This window comes from Centropristis striata, chromosome 5, assembly GCF_030273125.1.
Source record: "Centropristis striata isolate RG_2023a ecotype Rhode Island chromosome 5, C.striata_1.0, whole genome shotgun sequence".
NCBI classification, from domain to species: domain Eukaryota; kingdom Metazoa; phylum Chordata; class Actinopteri; order Perciformes; family Serranidae; genus Centropristis; species Centropristis striata.
The window spans coordinates 6617321-6636865 of NC_081521.1; the positions used below are offsets into that span (position 1 = coordinate 6617321).

The 19545-nt window shown below is 39.4% G+C and overlaps 1 protein-coding gene across 1 annotated transcript in view; it reads right to left on the bottom strand.

Annotated features, from left to right (window-relative positions):
- samd10b (sterile alpha motif domain containing 10b) overlaps positions 1-19545 on the bottom strand; it is a 76390-nt gene that overhangs the window by 37379 nt on the left and 19466 nt on the right. Inside the window, exon 2 of the mRNA XM_059334204.1 lies at positions 4964-5148. Coding sequence (XP_059190187.1) covers positions 4964-5148 — 185 coding nt within the window. The remainder of the gene's footprint in view (positions 1-4963; positions 5149-19545) is intronic.

Genomic DNA, 19545 nt, shown 5'->3' on the forward strand with positions numbered 1-19545 from the left:
CTGCTTTGTATTCGTGTGAGAATGACAGCCACTGTGTTCTGTAATGAGGAGGGAAAAATAATCACAGACGGGTCTTTTTTCATTCACAGACCCAGCATGGCGAAACAGAGAGTAAGGGCCTCACTTCCTGTAACAGGCTTGGTTTTGATAAAGGGAAATAAGGCACAGTGGCTTCTGTTTTCTTCATAAATTGTGTCTCTGTTATTCCACCTATTCCCCAGTCTCATCTAAAGGTTCACCCACAAGCTGTGTGTCACGCAGCAAAATGAGGCACCCACATCCCCCCCTCACCCCATCTGGCTGTCCAAACAACAGCCAATTCAAGGATGCCACAGACGGTGCCCCAAGTACACAATGAGTCATTATTTGGAAAAAATCCTATTAGTGGACGGGTCTGCATACAGGTGCACCTGTAGCAATGTAACAACACAAATGAGTATATGAATTCTATTTTAACAAACCATTTAAGCTGCATTGAGTAAGTGGCTGCAGGTGTGGGGTGACATTATTTCACCTGTTTACAGCATAAATTACCTTGTTTTAAGTGTCATTTTCGACACATTTTAGTCCAGCAAGAAGCTTTATTCTTTAATTTCCAGAAAATGACTGAAAAATTGACTACCGTATGGAAATGAAAAATAATTATTCCACCTTATTGGTATTGTTACTGCTGTCAGGGAGGTGATGTTTCTAGTTTGGTTTGTTTTTATTTATTTGTTGATCCGTTTATCAATAGGATTACAGTAAAACTACCGCCCCAATTTTCATGAAACTTGTTGGAAGGGCGTAGCATTGGCTGAGAAAGAGCCCATTATATTTTAGAGTGGATTCAGATCAAGGGGTGGATACCATAATTATTTTTCACTTTCATTAACATCATCTTGACAAGTCTGCAATTTCTGAATACCTTTCCAGTTTCTTTTTTGTTTCAAGTAAAGTAATAAATGCTGTGCTTATACTGTGCAAAAAATATATTTTGGCATGTCTTGGGGCAGGGATGGGCAACTTAAATGCTGCAGGGGGCCACAATTTTTCATGGACACTACCACAGGGCCACATATAGGACAGTGCACTTAACCAGATATGATGAAACTGCAATTTTAAATATTTTTACAGTGCAGTAACTTAACATATTTCATGTTCAAATGCATGGAAAACAGTATAAATAGGAACACAAAAGGTTTGAAGCAAATACAAAATAACGACTTACTGTGATTTATTTATTTTTTCAGTGCAAGAACAGCAGACCAACATTAATTGCAAGAAGTAATTTTGTGCATTTTTACACTGCACTTTTAAGATTTCATGCTCAAATGCATGAAGTTGTACTGAGGGCCACTTCAAGTGAGGGTGTGGGCCACATGTGGCCCCCAGGCCTCCAGTTGCCCATCCCTGTCTTGGGGAATAGGTGCATCTGAACATTTATATTTTTGGATCCCTACACTTGATCAGTAATACAAAAAAAACCCCTAAAAAACAAAACAAAAAACCCAGCTTGGTGCATCTTTAGTGATGACAGACATCTCTCTCCAGACTGTCTGGCGTGGAGGAACGTGTGTGTGTGTATGTGTGTGTGTGTGTGTGTGTCTGCACAGGAGTTTGCATAGGAGTGCATAATGTGTTTTATTAGCTCTGTTAAACAGATAAGGAAGATTCCCTTGGTCCCACCATATATACAGAAGCCGAGTTGTGTTTCACTTAACTGGCTCCCTCATTACAGCTGATGTGTGCACAACCAGTGTAATGGAGAATAATCTCATCATCACTCCTGAGAGAACTGGACGCGCAGACGCCAATTCACACCACCCGCACACACACACACACACACAAATGCACAGATCCACATGCAGACCCATGAACAAAGATTCTTGAAGATAGAGGTGCACATACGGACACAGAATTTTTTTTGTGAATGCAAGAGACACACGGAGACATCAGAGAGCTGGACTGCTTTCCATCTTGTTGAATAATGCATAGAGAGGCTTGTTGCCACAAGGAAACGATAAGCCTTACTTCTCATGGTATAGAGGAGGTTTAATTATCCCTTCTCTGTGTAATCACATGGAAACAGCTTCCCACTCGTCTTTTATTAAGCCTTTTATAGCTGTTATAGCTGAGGGGGCACTCTTTTATGAATTATTGAACAATCTTGCAGTGCATATGTACATCTTACAGCCTCACTGTGGCAAACTTTCTTAAAGGCAATGGGGAGACTAAACAAATGACCTCCACTGGGCTCTGCGCTCTCTTTCATGTGAGGAGTCGGAGCCAGGAAGGCGGCTGTTGTGTCATATGCTGTTTTAGGTCAAACACAGGCAGAATGTCTTAAAATAGATTTTTTTTCCCTCTTTGTTTTGCCTCTCTCTGGTGCTGCACAGATGGGATTCCATTTTGCACAAGAGCGATGTGTGGAAGTAAACGATGCTCTGGCTGCTGTGCTTACATTATACTGCTGAGACACGAAGCCACCAAGCAGGCCATTCAGCACTGCAATGGCTTTCATATCTGGTGTTTATACCAGTCAGTTTTGTTAAAGCTGTTGCTGTGCTTTGGGGGGAAACACCCATCTGTGGAATAAATTACATTTTTTAGACACATGGGACATAAAGAAGGCTATTAATTGACTATTTTTGAGTCTATTTTCTATGCAGTGTGTGCTCCCTTGTGCAAGCACAGTTACATCACAAGTAATGTAACCACTCTTGTAGCTCTCCTCCATTACATAACCAGTTTCTCCCTGGTGGGATCCACCAGCGGCTCAGGTGAGACCAGCAGACATCATGTACAAGATAAAACCATTAAACTTCCCGGTACCTCTGAGATTTGGTAGCTAGAGATGCAGCACTGATGCTGATGCACTAATGCTCGCTCTTGTTCCTCTGATGCTAACAGATTATCTGCCACAGTGTGTGACTGTATATGACTGTATACCCAGACAAGTCAGGGCGGCTTCATTACACCACTTCTTCTCTCATATAGTTCCAGAGACAGTGCTTTGAAAATGAATAGCTTTGATGAGCTACCAGTTAATTCACACAAGATACAGCCAAGCTCTCCTCAAGGGAAGTAATGTTTTCTTAACTAAGCTCCTTTAAAAAAAATTAAACTGCCTTATTAAAATATTTCATCCACCACTGTGATGTAATTCAACACAAATTCATACACTATAATAGAGCTGCACGATTATGGCCAAAATTATAATCACGATTATTTTGATCAATATTGTAATCATGATTATTAATCACGATTATAGAGCTACAGAGCTAGCTACAGAGCTAACTGTTAGCCTGTTAGCAATTTGCAGACTGGACGCTAAGGGGTTAACATCCCCTCCGGCTCTCCAGCTGGGGGAGACTGCTGCAGGAGGACTGTGCCACCTCGACTTGTTCTTACTCTTCTTAAGGAGCCGCCAGCCCCCGCAGCTCATTAAGAAGCGTAAGAATGAGTCTCCAAAATTCTCCAGATAACACCAGAAAAAGTTGCAGTCGTTTTTTGTAAAATAGTCACTAAGTGGGTCCGAAAAGTCGCTAAATATAGCAACAAAGTAGCTAATTTGGCAAGACTACTTTGCTGGCTTTTACAAATGGCTGTTGTGACGTCGAATACTACGTCACATCCTGCTTAGTGTTCTATCCAATCAGCAACCAGGCTTTTTTCAGGGGAGAAAAACAGCCCTGCCCCCTGGTTGGTGGACTACTGGTGTAGAAATTTTAAAATGGAAATATCGCTGATGATCAGGTTAATTTAATCGTGGCGGTCAAAATCGTGATCACGATTAAAATTTGATTACATGTGCAGCCCTACACTGTAATATTATACTGTACAACAACTTTACATAATGAGACAAAGATTGTCACCATATTTATAATGCCTACTCCTTGGTTAAACAAAACAAAAAAAGAAAGGCTGCAAAAATGCCCTCTTGGTTGTCCCCATGGTTGATGAAACATGATAAAGTGCCCCCAGGGTGCCCTTCCAGTGTGGAAAATGTGATGAAGTGCCCTCTACAGTGGCCTTGAAATTAATAAGATGCGATGCATTGCCATACAGGCTAATACATGCTAGAAAACTCTCACCGCATGCGGTTGGTGCCTTTTTTCATTATTTCGCCCCTGACACAGCAGAGTTCCGACTGATGCCCACACAGCTGCCTGTCAAAGGTCTTTTTCTCAATATGCAGAAATTAAATAATTGAAATTGATGTGGATATTGCTGACGCTGATAACAGACACAGACAAATGAGAAAGGAGACTGTTTAAAGTTGAAAGTCGTGAGGAGAAGTGACGTTAACAATCAACTGTGTATGACAGAACAGTGTCAAAGCCATTTCTGACAGACCTTCTCCCACCTTTAACATATAACTTTATAACTTCACTAATGTTAGGAGTCAAGTTTGTCCAAATAATACCAAATATGGCTCCTAAACTGATGCTTACTTTGGATTAGTCAGTTAATATGCATAAACCATCGTAAGGAAGGTGTTTGTCAAGGCTAAATTCTAGGGCATTTTCAATCATAAACAAAGATCTTGAATCCGCTGGCAAAGTATGCACTAAAATAACAGCAATTAATCACTGAAAACAATAGCCTTTGGCGGAATTGGCTGAACTATGCCAATGTGAAATGTGATTGAAGTGGAAACTCTTGAAATATTCTTTTTTGGATTTTAAATTGTGGCAAAAGGCACGTTTTATTTTCCTAAGCTGCTGTGACTGCCTGGTGGCTGGAATTTATTCCTTTTGAAAAATCCCAATTCAGTGACAGATTATGCGCAACCACTTCATAGCAGATTGCTCCACTGGTGAAACCAAATACGGCTCAGGCCTCAAAGGCTTTCTTTCTCTTTCCATGTTCGTTATGGTCCAACCTGCTCAATTCCACCACATTTAAAAAGTCATTCACATGCAGAGAAAACGCTCTTCCACACTCGCTTCTAATCCATTTGTGTGGAAAGTCTTTATACCTGGATGCCCTCTGTGCCAGGCTGCTGCAGCAGTTTGACGGTTCTTGTGTGTGCTGTCCTCTGGCCGCGGCCGTCGTGCCAGGTCAGGTTGCTGCCTCCGGCGCGACGCGGCAGCTGGTAGCTCAGCTCCTCAGCAGACACCGTGTGCTCCAGGGAGGCACGGCAAAAACTGAAGCTGGACGCCGCTGAAAGGAGAGAAAGAAAGAAGAAGAGGAGGAGAAAGAAAACAGAAAGAGACAAACAGAGGGAAAAGAATGATAAGCACTCACTTTGTTTCTTTGTATGCATTCACAGTGTCTATGAACTTAGCAAAAGAACACCTAAAAAAAATGAAATAAATAAATACACTGCAAAAAAGCCAACTTGTATTTTTTGGCCTGAAACAGTGATTTAAGTTGGTAAAACTTAAATATAAATTATTGATGTTTAGTGCAATAATGTAAGTTAGCACAACAAAGCAAGACAGTTGTATGCTCAAAAACAAGTTGGTAGAAAATGTATTCTCTTAAACTGGATAACAGATAAAGCTCCCTCTAGAACACAATGGCATAATGTTATAATAGAATATATATCTCTTGACTATCTGACGTGTATGCTGCATGATAAAGATGAAATCTTTCATAGAATATGGGACCCTTTTATGTTATACATTGGTATGAATATTTCAACCATATTTACACAAGGACTGGAACATGTTGGGTGCTTAACTGTCATTTATTTTTGTATCTATATAATTTCTGAATCATCTGTCGATATGTATTTTTCTCTGTGTCTGTGAGCTGAGTTGTAGTGTAGTATAGCCCAGTATGGGTTTTTTATTTTATTTTAATTATATATATATATATATATATATAATTTTATTTGTTTGATTGTTCTTTGTGTTTGTTTGTTTTTCACTGTGTGCTGTGAAAATCAATAAACATATTGTTTAAAAAAAACAAACAACAAGTTGGTGAGTTATTATTACTTATATCTTTATGTTGGGGTTCAAAACAAGAGGCAATAGTTCTGCTAACTCTTATTACTTTGTTGTGAAATGCGGAAAGCCAACTTTCCGAGTTGCACTTGAAGTCTCATTGTGGCTGTTGTTGCTGCCTCCAGCTGGAGTCCACACAGGTAATCAACCCTTATCATGTTTCAACTTACAGTTAAGTTGACAAAAATAGAATTCAGAGTTGAGCAAACCCAAAAGCAAAACCTAAAATATTTAGTTTAATTGTCCAATTTAAGTTTGTTGCCTTAAAATTTTGAGTTCACCCAACTATTTATTTTTTTTGCAGTGTAATTGATAATCCTCTAAGAGCTTAACAGGTGGCATTGACTCCAGATTAAAGGCTTTGTGTTCCGACTCTCATACAGTTGCAAACAGATGGCTGTTTTGGTGATGGTGGTGGGCAGCAGTGCTACTCCACTGTGATCTCCAATTATGCTGAGTGCATATTCACAGAGGCAGCGCATGATTTTTTGGAATTGTGTCTCTCTTGCTAGATTAGTCCTTGATTATTTAAATCCTACATCATGAATATTTTGCATTCTTTCTTCTCTCCATCTCCCCTACCCCTCCTTTCCTCCCTGCACTGTGTGTGTGTGTGTTAGCTTTGAGACAGCACAGCAGACAAGTTGTCAATGCTGGGTCAGAGGACAGCTCTGAAAGAGCCACAGGGCATCTTAGTTCATATCAAGTTGCTACTGTAATGTGGTTGGTCATCTGTGGCAAGTGGGTTCATTTTAAAGGGGACAAATGGAGCCATAGCTCCCTTTACCAAGACAGATTAATTGATCATGTGAATTTAAAAGAGGATTTGGCTTTGTACTTTTACTTAAGTCAATTTTTGAATGCGGTACTTTTACTTGTAGTGGAGTCATTTCACAGTGTGGTAATAGTTCTTTTACTTAAGTAAGGGATCTTTTTCCACCACTGTATGCTACTAAAATGAATATGCAACTGACTTTAATATGACCACGACACTTAGCTGTCAGACCTCATGAACTGATCCACCTTAATCATGTAAATCAGGGAAGTGAGTTTTGAACCCAGGGATCTCTGTAAAATGCACATTTCTTGACGTATTGTAATTAAAATTATGTTAAACTGAGAACTTGGACATCTCCTGAAGTGTCAAAGCCATTTCTGCCAGACGTGGAATATATGTTTTAACATATAACATGCTAATGTTTGGAGTCAAGTTCGTCCAAATTATACCAAATATGACTCCTAAACTAATAAATACTTTGGATTAGTTTGTGAATATGCATAAACCATCACAAGGAAGGTCTATGTCAATGCTAAATTCTAGGGCATTTTCATTCATAAACAAAAATCTTGAACCCGCTGGCAAAGTATGCACTGAAATAACAGGCTTTGTACTTTTACTTTAGTCAATTTTGAATGCAAGACTTCTACTTGTAGTGGAGTAATTTCACAGTGTGGTAATAGTACTTTTTACTACTTTTTACCTTACTTAAGTAAGGGATCTTTTTCCACCACTGTATGCTACTAAAATTAATATGCAACTGACTTTAATATGACCAAAACACTTAGCTGTTACTGCCTTCAAGTGTTGGCAGCATTACTTTTATTCTGTGCAAAGTCATGCTAGAGACTAGGGTTGTCACGATACTAAAATTTTCAACTCGATGAAAATATTGATACTCGATACCATTTTCGATACCACCAGGATAAAAACAAAGACCCCAAAATTTAACAGGAATATTTTTATGAGCAAGAAAAATGCAACATGTAAAAATTAACAGAACCACAGGTTAAATATCTATAATAAAAAACAGTTGTGCAAAAAGAAACTGCAACTATGATAACAAGCTTCAGATACTCGATACTTTTGAAAATGAGTATCGTATCCGGATACAACGTTTTAGTATCGATACTTTTTTGAGTATCGATACTTTTGACAACCCTACTAGAGACAGATAAACAGCATGCACAACTTAAAAAAAGAAAAAAAAAGACAAAGGAAGAGAAAAAAAGAGGATTTGGCTGCACATCTGCCAAAGGTCAAGAGAATGCATGAAACAGACAAAAAGACACTTAAGCATCCTGGTAGCAGATTAGCTTTCTGCAGTAACATGATTTTCTAACCGCCAAGTAAACAAGAGAACCATTCCCTATAGGGCTTAAGGGGACGGATAATGACTTAATCAATGTATGCACTTCTGTCAAGTCTAACCGACTGAACAAGGAATAAAAAGTTGAAGCATCATTAAACATTAATGCACTTGAATATGCCACTGTCGGTTGAAAAATATGTTGGAGGAGAACTCATTACTAATACTAACAATCTGCAAGTAAAAGCTTGGCAGTGCATGTGAGGCGTTCTCTAATTTCCTACGTCAACTGGATTTCTCACTAAATTCCCCTGATTCGTGTGTGTGTGCAAACGCAGTCATCGAGACAGAGAAAGAATTACTAATGAAAGGGCTAAAAGTGGAACAAGGCATAATAAATGTTGCATTTCATTACTTTTAAATATGACAAAAAGTCTTTTAACAACAGAACAATGTCAGTCCATTCTTTGAGAAAAGCCTCATTTCATCTGCTGAATGACTTCTTAATTTCCTTTCCTTCCTCCTCCTTGGGGACGAGATTTTAAAAAAAGAGAGATTGGGTTTAATTGAACGTGGTATGTTAAGTCATATAAGGTCTTTCCAGTGTGTTCATCCATTTGTGTCTTTTTGTGTTGCTTTCTTTAGGTGATTTTTGGCCCTAAGGGCTCTTCCCATACCTGGTGAATAAGATATAACTACGATATGCTGTCAAAGAAATGAAAGAAAACACAATATAAAACAGTAAAAACCTGCCATTACTTTCACCAACAAGGGAAAACAAGCCTTCCTGGACTTTTCCCACTTTAGAATTACACAACAGACCACAGAGAGCTGCTGTATGACAGCTGAGGCTTGTGGGAAACTCCTAGTTGCAGCTGAGAGGAGCGTGGGGGCATTTTTCTCAACCCAGAAGTCTGTTCAAGTGAGCAGCGGTGAATGCAGAGTTCACACAGCCATGATGGAGGAATGAAAAAGAGGGTGGAGATGAAAAACAAGAAAGGCCTGTCAGGAATTACTGATGTGTAACCTTCTCTCCCTTACCGCTCTCTCTCTCTCTCTTTCTGCACTCCTGCATTTATGCTGCTACTTTTATATCTTCTTATGCAGCAGTATCTTTCTTGTTCCCCTTCTTTTTTTGTTGCTTTCTCTCTCTCTTTTTCTGTCTCTTTCTGGTTGTCAGGTCTTTGGGGTCGTTGGGACAAACCGAGCCCAGCCCTGATGTAATTACTGCCAGTCAGACTGAGGGGGAGGAGACAGGAGGAAGGAACGTGGGAAGCTAAGCGCCTTGCAGCCCTAAAGACCTGCCAATCTCACTGAAAGAGACAAGAGAAAGCGTAAAAAAGCGAGAGCAAGAGCAAGCCAGACGAGAAACAGAGAGAGGGGAGAGGGGTACTGTAAATTAGTGTTGGATCCATGCAAACTGACAGTATACTGATCAAACTGTAGCAAGGTAAAAGCGCTCAGAATGGGGTGGGGGATGCCTTAATAGACCACAAAACAGCTTCATTAAGATTTTCTGTTACTACACAGAGATCACACGACACTATATAGACATCCCTTTGTAGATAAGAAAAAATGCAGCTGCATGAAATCCCAGTTCCACTGAAATCTCCACCACACTGCCAAACCTTGTCACCTCCAGCAGTCATAAAACAAAGACAGAGCGCTCATTCTGCAAGCTTCAATGGACTCAGTCGACTTAACCTCCTGGCAGAGGATACAGCGGAGAATTTAGAATCACCCCAAAGTGATTAAATATCCATACCTTCCAATTCACGTCTCCTTTGAAATGACATTGCAACATATGCCTCTGCTGGTTGCTTTTACGGTTGCAAAGCTTCAAGAAAATGCATGTTTTAACCCTCTGGAGTCTCTAAAAGCACCAAAGCATGACTTCCTCATGACATCCAGACTAGAAAACAAAGCAGCGTGGAGCCCTACTGTAAATTTACCTCTAAAGTTCTGGCTGTAAACTCCATGAGGCCAGTTTCAGTTTGATGATGATATACCAAGTAAAACTGGAGATAAGGTCAAATATATTTAGTGTAAAATGATAGAACTGGATGTAACCCTCTTATATGTTATATTTGCAACCTTTGTTCACATTTGCAACATTTAAAATTCTTTATTAAGCATGATAGTGATTTGAAAGTTAAAAAAATGGACTAAAGGACTAAAAAAGACACAAAATGACCAAAAAAGACACAAAAAAGACACAAAATGACAAAAAGAGACACAAAATGACTATAAAAAGACACAAAATGACTAAATTCAAGACACAAAAAGACACAAAATGACTACAAAAAGACACAAAATGACTAAAAAATACACAAAATGACCAAAATGATCACGCTTAACACACAAGACACAAATAAAATACAGTCAGACAGGTTTTTCTTTGTTTCTTTTTGGTTCAAAATGTTGATCCAGTTAGTCAGAATAAAAAATAAGTTATTATTAGGTCATATAGGTGAGGTTGTGCTGAAAAAAAATATACCAACATGGCATTTAAACATGTTTTAAGTGGTGTATACAGGCAGGATGAAAAGGATTCAGAAACGGACAAAATAGCCCCAGACTCCATGGAGTTAAGGATTTAGCTGTGTTAAAGCTCAGTGTTTTAAAATGGATCTTTGTGTCCGGGGTGATTACCATCCTTACCATTCAGCAGAACGGATTATATAGCGCCTTTCTTTGTCTCTGTCTGTCTCAACATGCTTTTGATCAGCTTGGACAACCGCCAAATCTCCTCTGTCCCATTTGTCACTAACTGGTGTTGTATTATCTCTCGCTGCCCTTGTCGTTGACTTTTATCACCTCCAGTCCCAGGAGAAGAGAAAGATGACGGATGACGAAGGGTGGACGGAGGGAGGAAAGGTGAAAAAAAAAAGCATGATGTGCGTTTTCTGAGTCAGTAAATAAAAAATGAACAAGAAGATACACTGCAAAAAAGTCAACTTGTATTTTTTGGCCTAAAACAGTGATTTAAGTTGGTAAAACGTAATATAAATATAAATTATTGACATTTAGGGCAATAATTTAAGTTAGCACAACAAAGGAAGCCAGTTGTCTGCTCAAAAACATGTTTGTGAGTTGTTGTTACTTAAATGTTTAAGTTGGGGTTCACAACAAGGGACAATAGTTCTGCTAACTCTTATTTCTTTGTTGTGAAATGCGGGAAATCGGTGAAATTTGGTCATTAGCGAAAGCTAGCGCTAAACTGATGCTAGCGGCTAACTGACGCTAGCGGCCAACTGACGCTAGCGGCTAACTGATGCTAGCGGCGCTGCTTGTTACAGCTACAAGAGTAGCCATTAGCGTATCAATGCTAACTCAAAATTGTGGTCGCAACATTAGCTGACATTTCATAGCGGCGTTACAATCATGCCAATTCAGCACATTGCAGAAGTTAGCAGAAGTAAGGATTAAAAGTTATTACAATGTAAAATTCAGAGTTGAGCAAACTCAAAAACAAAACTTAAAATATTTAGTTTAATTGTCCAACTTAAAATTTTATCGAAGTTTGTTGCCTTGAAATTTTGAGTTCACCCAACTTTTCTTTTTTTGCAGTGTAGGCTATGATTCGCAAATTTAAAAGCTTTGGGATCTGTAAGTTCTGCCTCACAAAGAGAGGAAAACGGTGTCGGGAGAGAGAGAACTGTTGGAGGTAGAGGTGCTAAAACCAAGGGCAAAGTGTCAGACAGGTGTTTATGTGTGTGTCAGTGTGTGTGCAGAGGGTAGGGAGGTCAATACGACTCAGCTCAGTGAAGTGTAACCTCATATCACCTCCTCTTGACTGAGCAGCATATCTGCCGTGCAGAGTGGCTGCTAAATCTCAGAGGTATTCCCTTTTGAAAAGGTAATTAAGCTGTTAGGTACGGTACTCCGGAAGGTCGTTCCAAGCCAAATCCCACAGTAGATTAACATGGCATCACTGGACATTACTCATTTGACTCTAAAAGCGAGCATCTAAATTAGTCCGTGTGGACTGTTTTGCTGTGTGCGCTTTTTGTAAGAAGTTTGATTTTTGCATAACCTTGGCGTCAACTTCATGTGTATCCTCTCGCTTGGAGGATGAGGCAAGAGGTCTGGCTAATCCACCTTATTTCAGGCATCACAGAGAGGGAACCATGGTGTATTTCAACAGCATGATATTGGCATCAACTCCATCCCAACCAACCGAGCACCTCTTATTCAGCTCAGAGATAAAAATTTCTATTTGCAGTCCAAGTTTTATATGAAAGAGGAGAGAGAAAAAATCCTAGTCTTCCTCATTCGTCTGTAATCTGCAAGAGGGTGAAACTTCATCATGCAGTGATTTCATGCCTGTGTAACACATTAAACCTGAAGTCCTAAATATAGCATCAAACGGCCCGATGCTGCCAACTCCCACTATGTCTCTTATATCTCGCAATGATCCAGATTTGTGGGTCCTATAGTGTGTTTGGGGGTAAAGCGAGAGGCTGTTTACAACTCTTCCACTCCACCAGACCTGGTCTTAACCCCAGGAATGAGCCATGAAATTACTCCATTTTAAAAGAGCAGGGAAGAAGAATTCTGGTTGCAGCTTTAAAAATAAATATAAAACCCAAGACCCCAGGGGCTTTTCCCATGATGCAATGCAGCCTGTTACCCACTCTGACATGAGAGACTGTCGCACAGGCTGGGGCTGAGGTTTACCTCTCACAAACCATCAGTGTCACGGGAACACGCAGATAGGGAAATGGGAGTAAACAATGGACGTCGGCGACGCAGGCTGATTGAAGATAACAACAAACCAACTCTCGTCAGGACACAAACAAGGAAAATTCCAGCTATGATTGTGTGTGTCAGCGATTGCCGGCATGCTCATGCATACGTGAATGTGACTCACGATGCCAGCATGAAGACTCACATATCCACACATCTGTATAATCCCTGTCTGCTTTAGTTTTGGACGGCGGATTGGAATAAAGCTGCAGAGAGCTTGTATATGCAGCCATGTGGATGGGAGCTGAATTCTGGATTTAAACTGCAGGGGCAATTATGGTTGACAATGCACAGTGTAGCCTGGAACACAGGTGGAGGCTGGCATTTCCCTGTAGAAGTCCATCTGCACCCTGAGAGCACAGACAACAACAAAGGCTGCTATGAGAAATGCCAGACCGACCTTGGCTTCCTTATTTTAGGCACTACCTCTATGAAAAAAACCAGAGGGTCCAGCCTTGAGGACAGCATGACTTTTATTCTCCAACTCTCCATTCTTGCCCTCGCCGTGCTTCCACTGAGACAGACAGAACTATTGATTATCCATCACTGTGTCAGAGAACATACAATTACAGATCACTTTAGATAAAACACACACACGGAGACAGGCACGCACACAAACACAGTCCACCTAACTCCTTCACCCGAGGACACAGGCTGTCATATTCGCTCCCGCTCAAAGGAGCTCACTGCATGTTGAGCACAAGAGGAGGAAGAGGAAGAATGACACAGAAGAGGAGATGGGATACAGGGGTCAGACACGGTCGTGCCCTCTTAAGAGGATGAAGGAATGAAGCCCAGGGTAAATGGAGGAACAGAAAGGTGGAAAATGGCCAACATGATACGTCACAGAGGAGCGACTACACTGCAAAAAAGCCAACTTGTATTTTTTGGCCTAAAACAGTGATTTAAGTTGGTAAAACTTGGAAATATAAATTACTGACATTTAGGGCAATAATGTAAGTTAGCACAACAAAGGAAGCCAGTTGTCTGCTCAAAAACAAGTTGGTGAGTTGTTGTTACTTATATCTTTAAGTTGGGGTTCAAAACAAGGCACAATAGTTCTGCTAACTCTTATTTCTTTGTTGTGAAATGCTGGAAAGCGGTGAAATTCGGTCATTAGCGAAAGCTAGCAGCTAACTGAGGCTAGCGGCTAAATGAGGCTAGCGGCTAACTGACGCTAGCGGCGCTGCTTGTTACAGCTACAAGAGTAGCCATTAGCGTATCAATGCTAATTCAAAATTGTGTCTGCAACATTAGCTGACATTTCATAGCGGTGTTACAATCGTGTTGAGTTGACAAAAATCTGAATTCAGAGTTGAGCAAACTCAAAAACAAAACTGAAAATATTTAGTTTAATTGTCCAACTTAAAATTTTATCGAAGTTTGTTGCCTTGAAATTTTGAGTTCACCCAACTTTTCTTTTTTTGCATTGTAGGCAGAAAAGCTTCAGAACATAATAATATACATAATATATATAATAAATGGAAGGAGTGTGATGATTCACTCAGCTCCTGAGACGAGACGAGACACGATATTGGGTTCACGAGAACGAGACGACAATGACAAAATATATGACTGAACCAACAGACATTTATTTAACCGAGTTGAACATGCATTTTGAAATGTTTTATTATAACTCTTAATATGCATGATGTAAGCATGAGCTTTTAATAAGCTTCTTCTTCCACAAATTGAGACTAAAACTAAAATTTATAAAAGTTAAAATAAAATAGAAACACAAAGTTTTTATAATACATTTTTCAAGTGCAAACAATATTATGTGCAAAACCAAATCAAAGTTTTACTCTGTCAATGAAATATCGTCGAGTTTAATCTCATCACACCCCTATTAAATGGTAAAATGGATTTGGGTTGCTACAGACGCTAAGTGAAGGTCCGTGGCAGAAATTGCATAGTGTGCATTTAATTGCATCAGGAAATGAGGGAGGACAAATAGGGAAATGATGAGCAGATGAGATTATGCGATTGTTTACTCCCCTTCACAGCCAAGCGCTCATATGAAGACACGGGAGGAGAGATTAGATCTAACTGACAATCGATAATTCAGAGTGAATGTCAGAGGAACAGGGAGGAGGAGGAAGAGGAGGGAGTGTGAGGTCGAGTAGTAAGATGTGAGGTTTGGTCGGGCCCAATCCCAGTTATCTGGTGGTCTCCTTCCCCAGTTATGTGTTGTGAATATACTCTTGTAACGCATTTGCGTTGTTCCTTTCACTTTCTATTACAGATGGAGAAGCTAAATCCAACAAAGTGGTGAAAGCAGTAGATTTCAGGCTGCAAAAAACTAAACTGTGTTCATGCTGAGCTCAGGAATGAATGGCGGAAGAATCAAAGATACCTTAACTTTATACCGGACAACCAGATTTCTCATCTAAATGTGTCTTTAACCCTCGAGGCCTCTTTAAAATGACCTCACACTTTACACCTTAAAGTCCCGAAACGGTCCCTGTCATACAAGTGTCATAAAAATGTTATTTCACTTTCAACGCATCAAACCTTTTAGCAGCTTCAGACTTAACATAGATATATACTTTTTTTTTCATTTTTTATGTTTTAATGCCCTTTTTGTCATATGAACCCCTGCTTTTTTCAAGGGCAAAAACACAAAATATGCAATATTTTAAAAAATAAGGTGCAAAGTGGAATTTTTGGGGTGAGGTTATTACAGCCTTGACAAGGTCAATAATTGATAACTCCTTTATATCAATCCCAACACACTAAGACCAGTTTTACGGTGTTCAGCTTTTTCATTGCCATGCATTTTACAAGCTAAGAGAACCACTGAAACTGTGTGTGATTTAGCTCTGCTTTGAGGGGGGCCATCAGACCTAAAACCTATTTTCCATGTATTTTGAAGGGGGAAGCTTAGATTTATTAGGTATTACATTATGTCATTTAGCAGACGCTTTTGTCCAAAGCGACTTACAATAAGTGCATTCAACCTGATGGTACTAGACATAGACCATAGGAATCAAGAAAGTACATAACTTTAAGAGCTAACTGTCATTGCTAAAGGAGTGCTATATGTTAAAGAAGAAAAGAAGAGAAAATAATAATATATTTTTTTAAATATATCTGTTAAGTGACCATGACTTATATTATATATTATGTCAGGATGACAGTGTATCAAAAATCTGTGTTTATAATGGGAGTCAATGGGACCAAAACTGGCCTTAATGGTCAAAGTGTGAGTGTTGTGTGTATCTCCTATTCTATACACCTTGCAAAAGAGGAATTTTGGAATTTTTTCAATTCTTATAAAAAAAAAAATCCCTTGCTAAGTTTCATACAATTAGCCTTTAAACTGACCGATATATTGAGAATCAAAAACATAAAATTAGCTAAATGTACACGTTTAGTCCCTATAAGGTGCCTCAAGGGTTAATAAGATCAAAACTAGTATAAATGTGCATTTTAACATAGTTATTCAACACTCAACAGGACTATTCTAACCTTAAAGCAGCTAGAAGTAATAGAATAAATATTTCCCTTCTACATTTTTAGGGATTTACAAACTATTGTACTCATATATTGCAACAAGCTTCTTTGACCCTGACACATACAGAAGAGCAATGCAAGCACAGTTTGCTGCATTTGCATAATGAATCCATATAATCATCATAGTGAATCTAGTGCAAAAAAGCCTTCAAGGGCACACGCTATCTGTGTGTATTTGCATTATGTTTATGAGATATTGAATTATTATTCGACAAGCCAACCTAACTGGCGAGTTAATCAGATGATCAGTCTAGATCACACGCAAGTGCTACACTGTTATCATTCACGGCTCATGAAAACACTTTGACGAATCCATCCAAATTAGCCCGGTTAGGACTTCCAAATGGATGGGTGCATCAGATAGACAGAGCACAAAATGGGGGAAAATTACATTAAAAGGTCAAGCAGGCAGAGCACAACTTTATGCATGCTTAAACAGTTTTAAATTCACATGGTGGTGAGATCCACAAGCAGGCATTAGAAAGGTTAAGCTAAATTGTATCCTGTCTGATTGGTTGAATAATTTAATATTGTGAAAGGTCAAATGCAAGAAGTTAACTGATCAAACATCAACATCCAGTCCGAGATTTTACATCTTGACTTGCAGATTCACGAGATGTTTCAGTGCAGTGAAAGTAAGAGAAAGGATTCAACACTTAATTAATTTGATGATTCTAATGGCGAAATTACACATTCACGAGGCCAAATTTTCCAAAGGTCGACCCTTCTTTCCTGCTTTTGAAATTGAATTTAATAACTACCTTGAATGTATTAAAACGATTGATAATAACAAATGTGTACATACTCTTAACATAATTCAAGAAATATTTGGAAAAATGTAATATGTCATGCCTTTTTCTTTCCCCCCCCCCCTTCCCTTTTAATTTCATTATTTTTTATTATTCTGTTTAATTTACACCTGTACTGACTTATGTACTTCATTCACTTTGTCTCATATTTATTTATTTTCTCATTTTGTGATGCCAGACTTTATTTGTTCTATCCGACATAAAAACCTGGTCTCACAGGAAGCCATGGATTCGCTTAACTCAAAATCCGTGGAATTGCCACGGAATCCCTCAAATTTCTGTGAAACTGACACGGATTTCACAACAATGTAAATTAATGACAGTCATATCCCGTGGCGATTCCATGGATATTTTTTCCTATTGGTGTGTTCCAAGTCACGTGACTTTTAAGGTCCCGGCGGTCAGAACAAAAAACATGGCGGACAGTTCTCTCATTTTTTGTGAAAAAAATCTATATTCTGACTTAGTTTCTGCATAAAAATGGATTTTGATCACATTTCTAGCGGGAAATATAGGTTTTATTTTCTAAATATTCACTCAGTGAATGTACATAATCACTTTGTATGTTCGAATAGCCACGGGATATGACTGTCATTAACTTGCATTGTAGCGAAATCCGTGTCAGTTTCACGGAAATTTGAGTGATTCCGTGGCTATTCCACGGATTTTTGAGTTAAGCGAATCCGTGGCTATTTCACAGATTCCTGTGAGACCAGGTTGGACATGAATGTTCTGACTGTATTTGGAATTTCTCAATAAAGTTTAAAAAAAAGAGGAAAAAAAGAAGAAAGTAAGAGAAAGGATGGAATTATGTTCCTCTGTATATGTTAAATTACAGTCATTTCAGCTGTCACACAATAATAACACATTATTCCTCAGCTTTCAAGTCTCAATTCATGCTGCGATCTAAACTGTCTTCACAGTTTGTCTGTCATGAAGAATGTCCTCCTCTGCATTCTGCTCGGAAGAATCCAAAATGACGAGGTGGGGGGGTTGGGGGGGACACAAAATGAACACAGGCGCATAACTTCCCAGCTTAGACAAGATAGGCTTTTTAAATATTTAGTGTTTGTTTACAGCTGTTCCCCTGAGTGGCCAAATGTTCTGCCTGAGTGGATTAACGGATGTTTGGGTACAAAATATTAAAGCCCGGAAATACTTCATTTCCATCTTAACATAGCAACCACGGCCTCAAAAAAAGGCACATGCTGAATTTACAGCAGGAAATAAGTGTTTGAGCATGTTACCACAAAAAAAAAAAAAAAAAAACAATGTCTGCATGCATTTCAATATCGAAATGTAATCTTTTGATTTCAAGTGCAATTTAAGCTGATCACTTGGAACCAAGAGCGATAAGCCAGATGGTAAGCTAATGAACTCTAAAGTGATTCAAGCAATCAGACAAACAGGTTTTGTCATTAACTTTTTTTTTTTTTTTTTTTTTTTAATTCAGATTAAAAGAAGCTTTTTTCACGCAAGTAAAACACGGCATGCCTGCTATTTGAGTTCACAATACCTTCAGTGATAGCCTGCAGGGCAGTCCGGCAGGGATCCACCACCCACTGTCTGCTGAGCATAGAGAAGTCAGCTTCTTATGCTCTCACATTATAACTGTATATTAGATCGCTGCCATATGCTGAGGTTAAACTAGTGGAGTGGAGTCTGCAGCCCGAATGGACTCCAGTTCATTGTGATTGTCACACGCGGTCCATAAATCAATGTGGTGCACTAACGCTGTGGCCTGGTAAGCGAATAGGATGTGAAAGGGTTCAGCACTCAATACTTTATTGAATGTCCTTAAGCCATGGCTATCAAACAAGAACCCAAGTGCACATGTATGTCACCGCTCATAGACCTCTGTGACATATTAGAGAAGAAATGTCTGAGCAACGTAGCGTGGCAAAAATGACAATCAGTCGATAGCACAGAATGCATACACCCACACACGGCTGCACAAACAAACACAAAGGTTACGGAGCACCGAGGGGTTTGCAAACAATGAAGTGCATAAATGACCGTTGTGAGAGTTAGTTGATAATCTGCTCTACACCGTCCCTGCATCCGCACAAAGCGACCAGGATGAGGGGATAAAAGAAAATAAAGAGGAGTGAAAAAGAGGTGGAAATAGGCTTATGGAATGAGGCGGGGGGCTGGTGGAGAAAAAAGATAAAAGTTAATGCTCCACAGAAGCTGAGAGGTAAACAGAGAGAGAGAAAGAGCACAAGGGAGAGAGAAGGGAAATATGCCAATGAATTTGAAGCTGCGATAGACGGGGAGAGAATGAAAATTGCAGACAGGGAGTTAGTTTGTAGATCCGTAAGCAGCATGAATGATTAGAAACAGCAACTTGGCAGCAGCGGGAGGTGGTGGTGGTGGTGGTGGTGGTGGTGCTTCTTCTGTCAGCCAACTGAAATATAACTCAGAGCTTTGAAGTTTTTAAAAGTT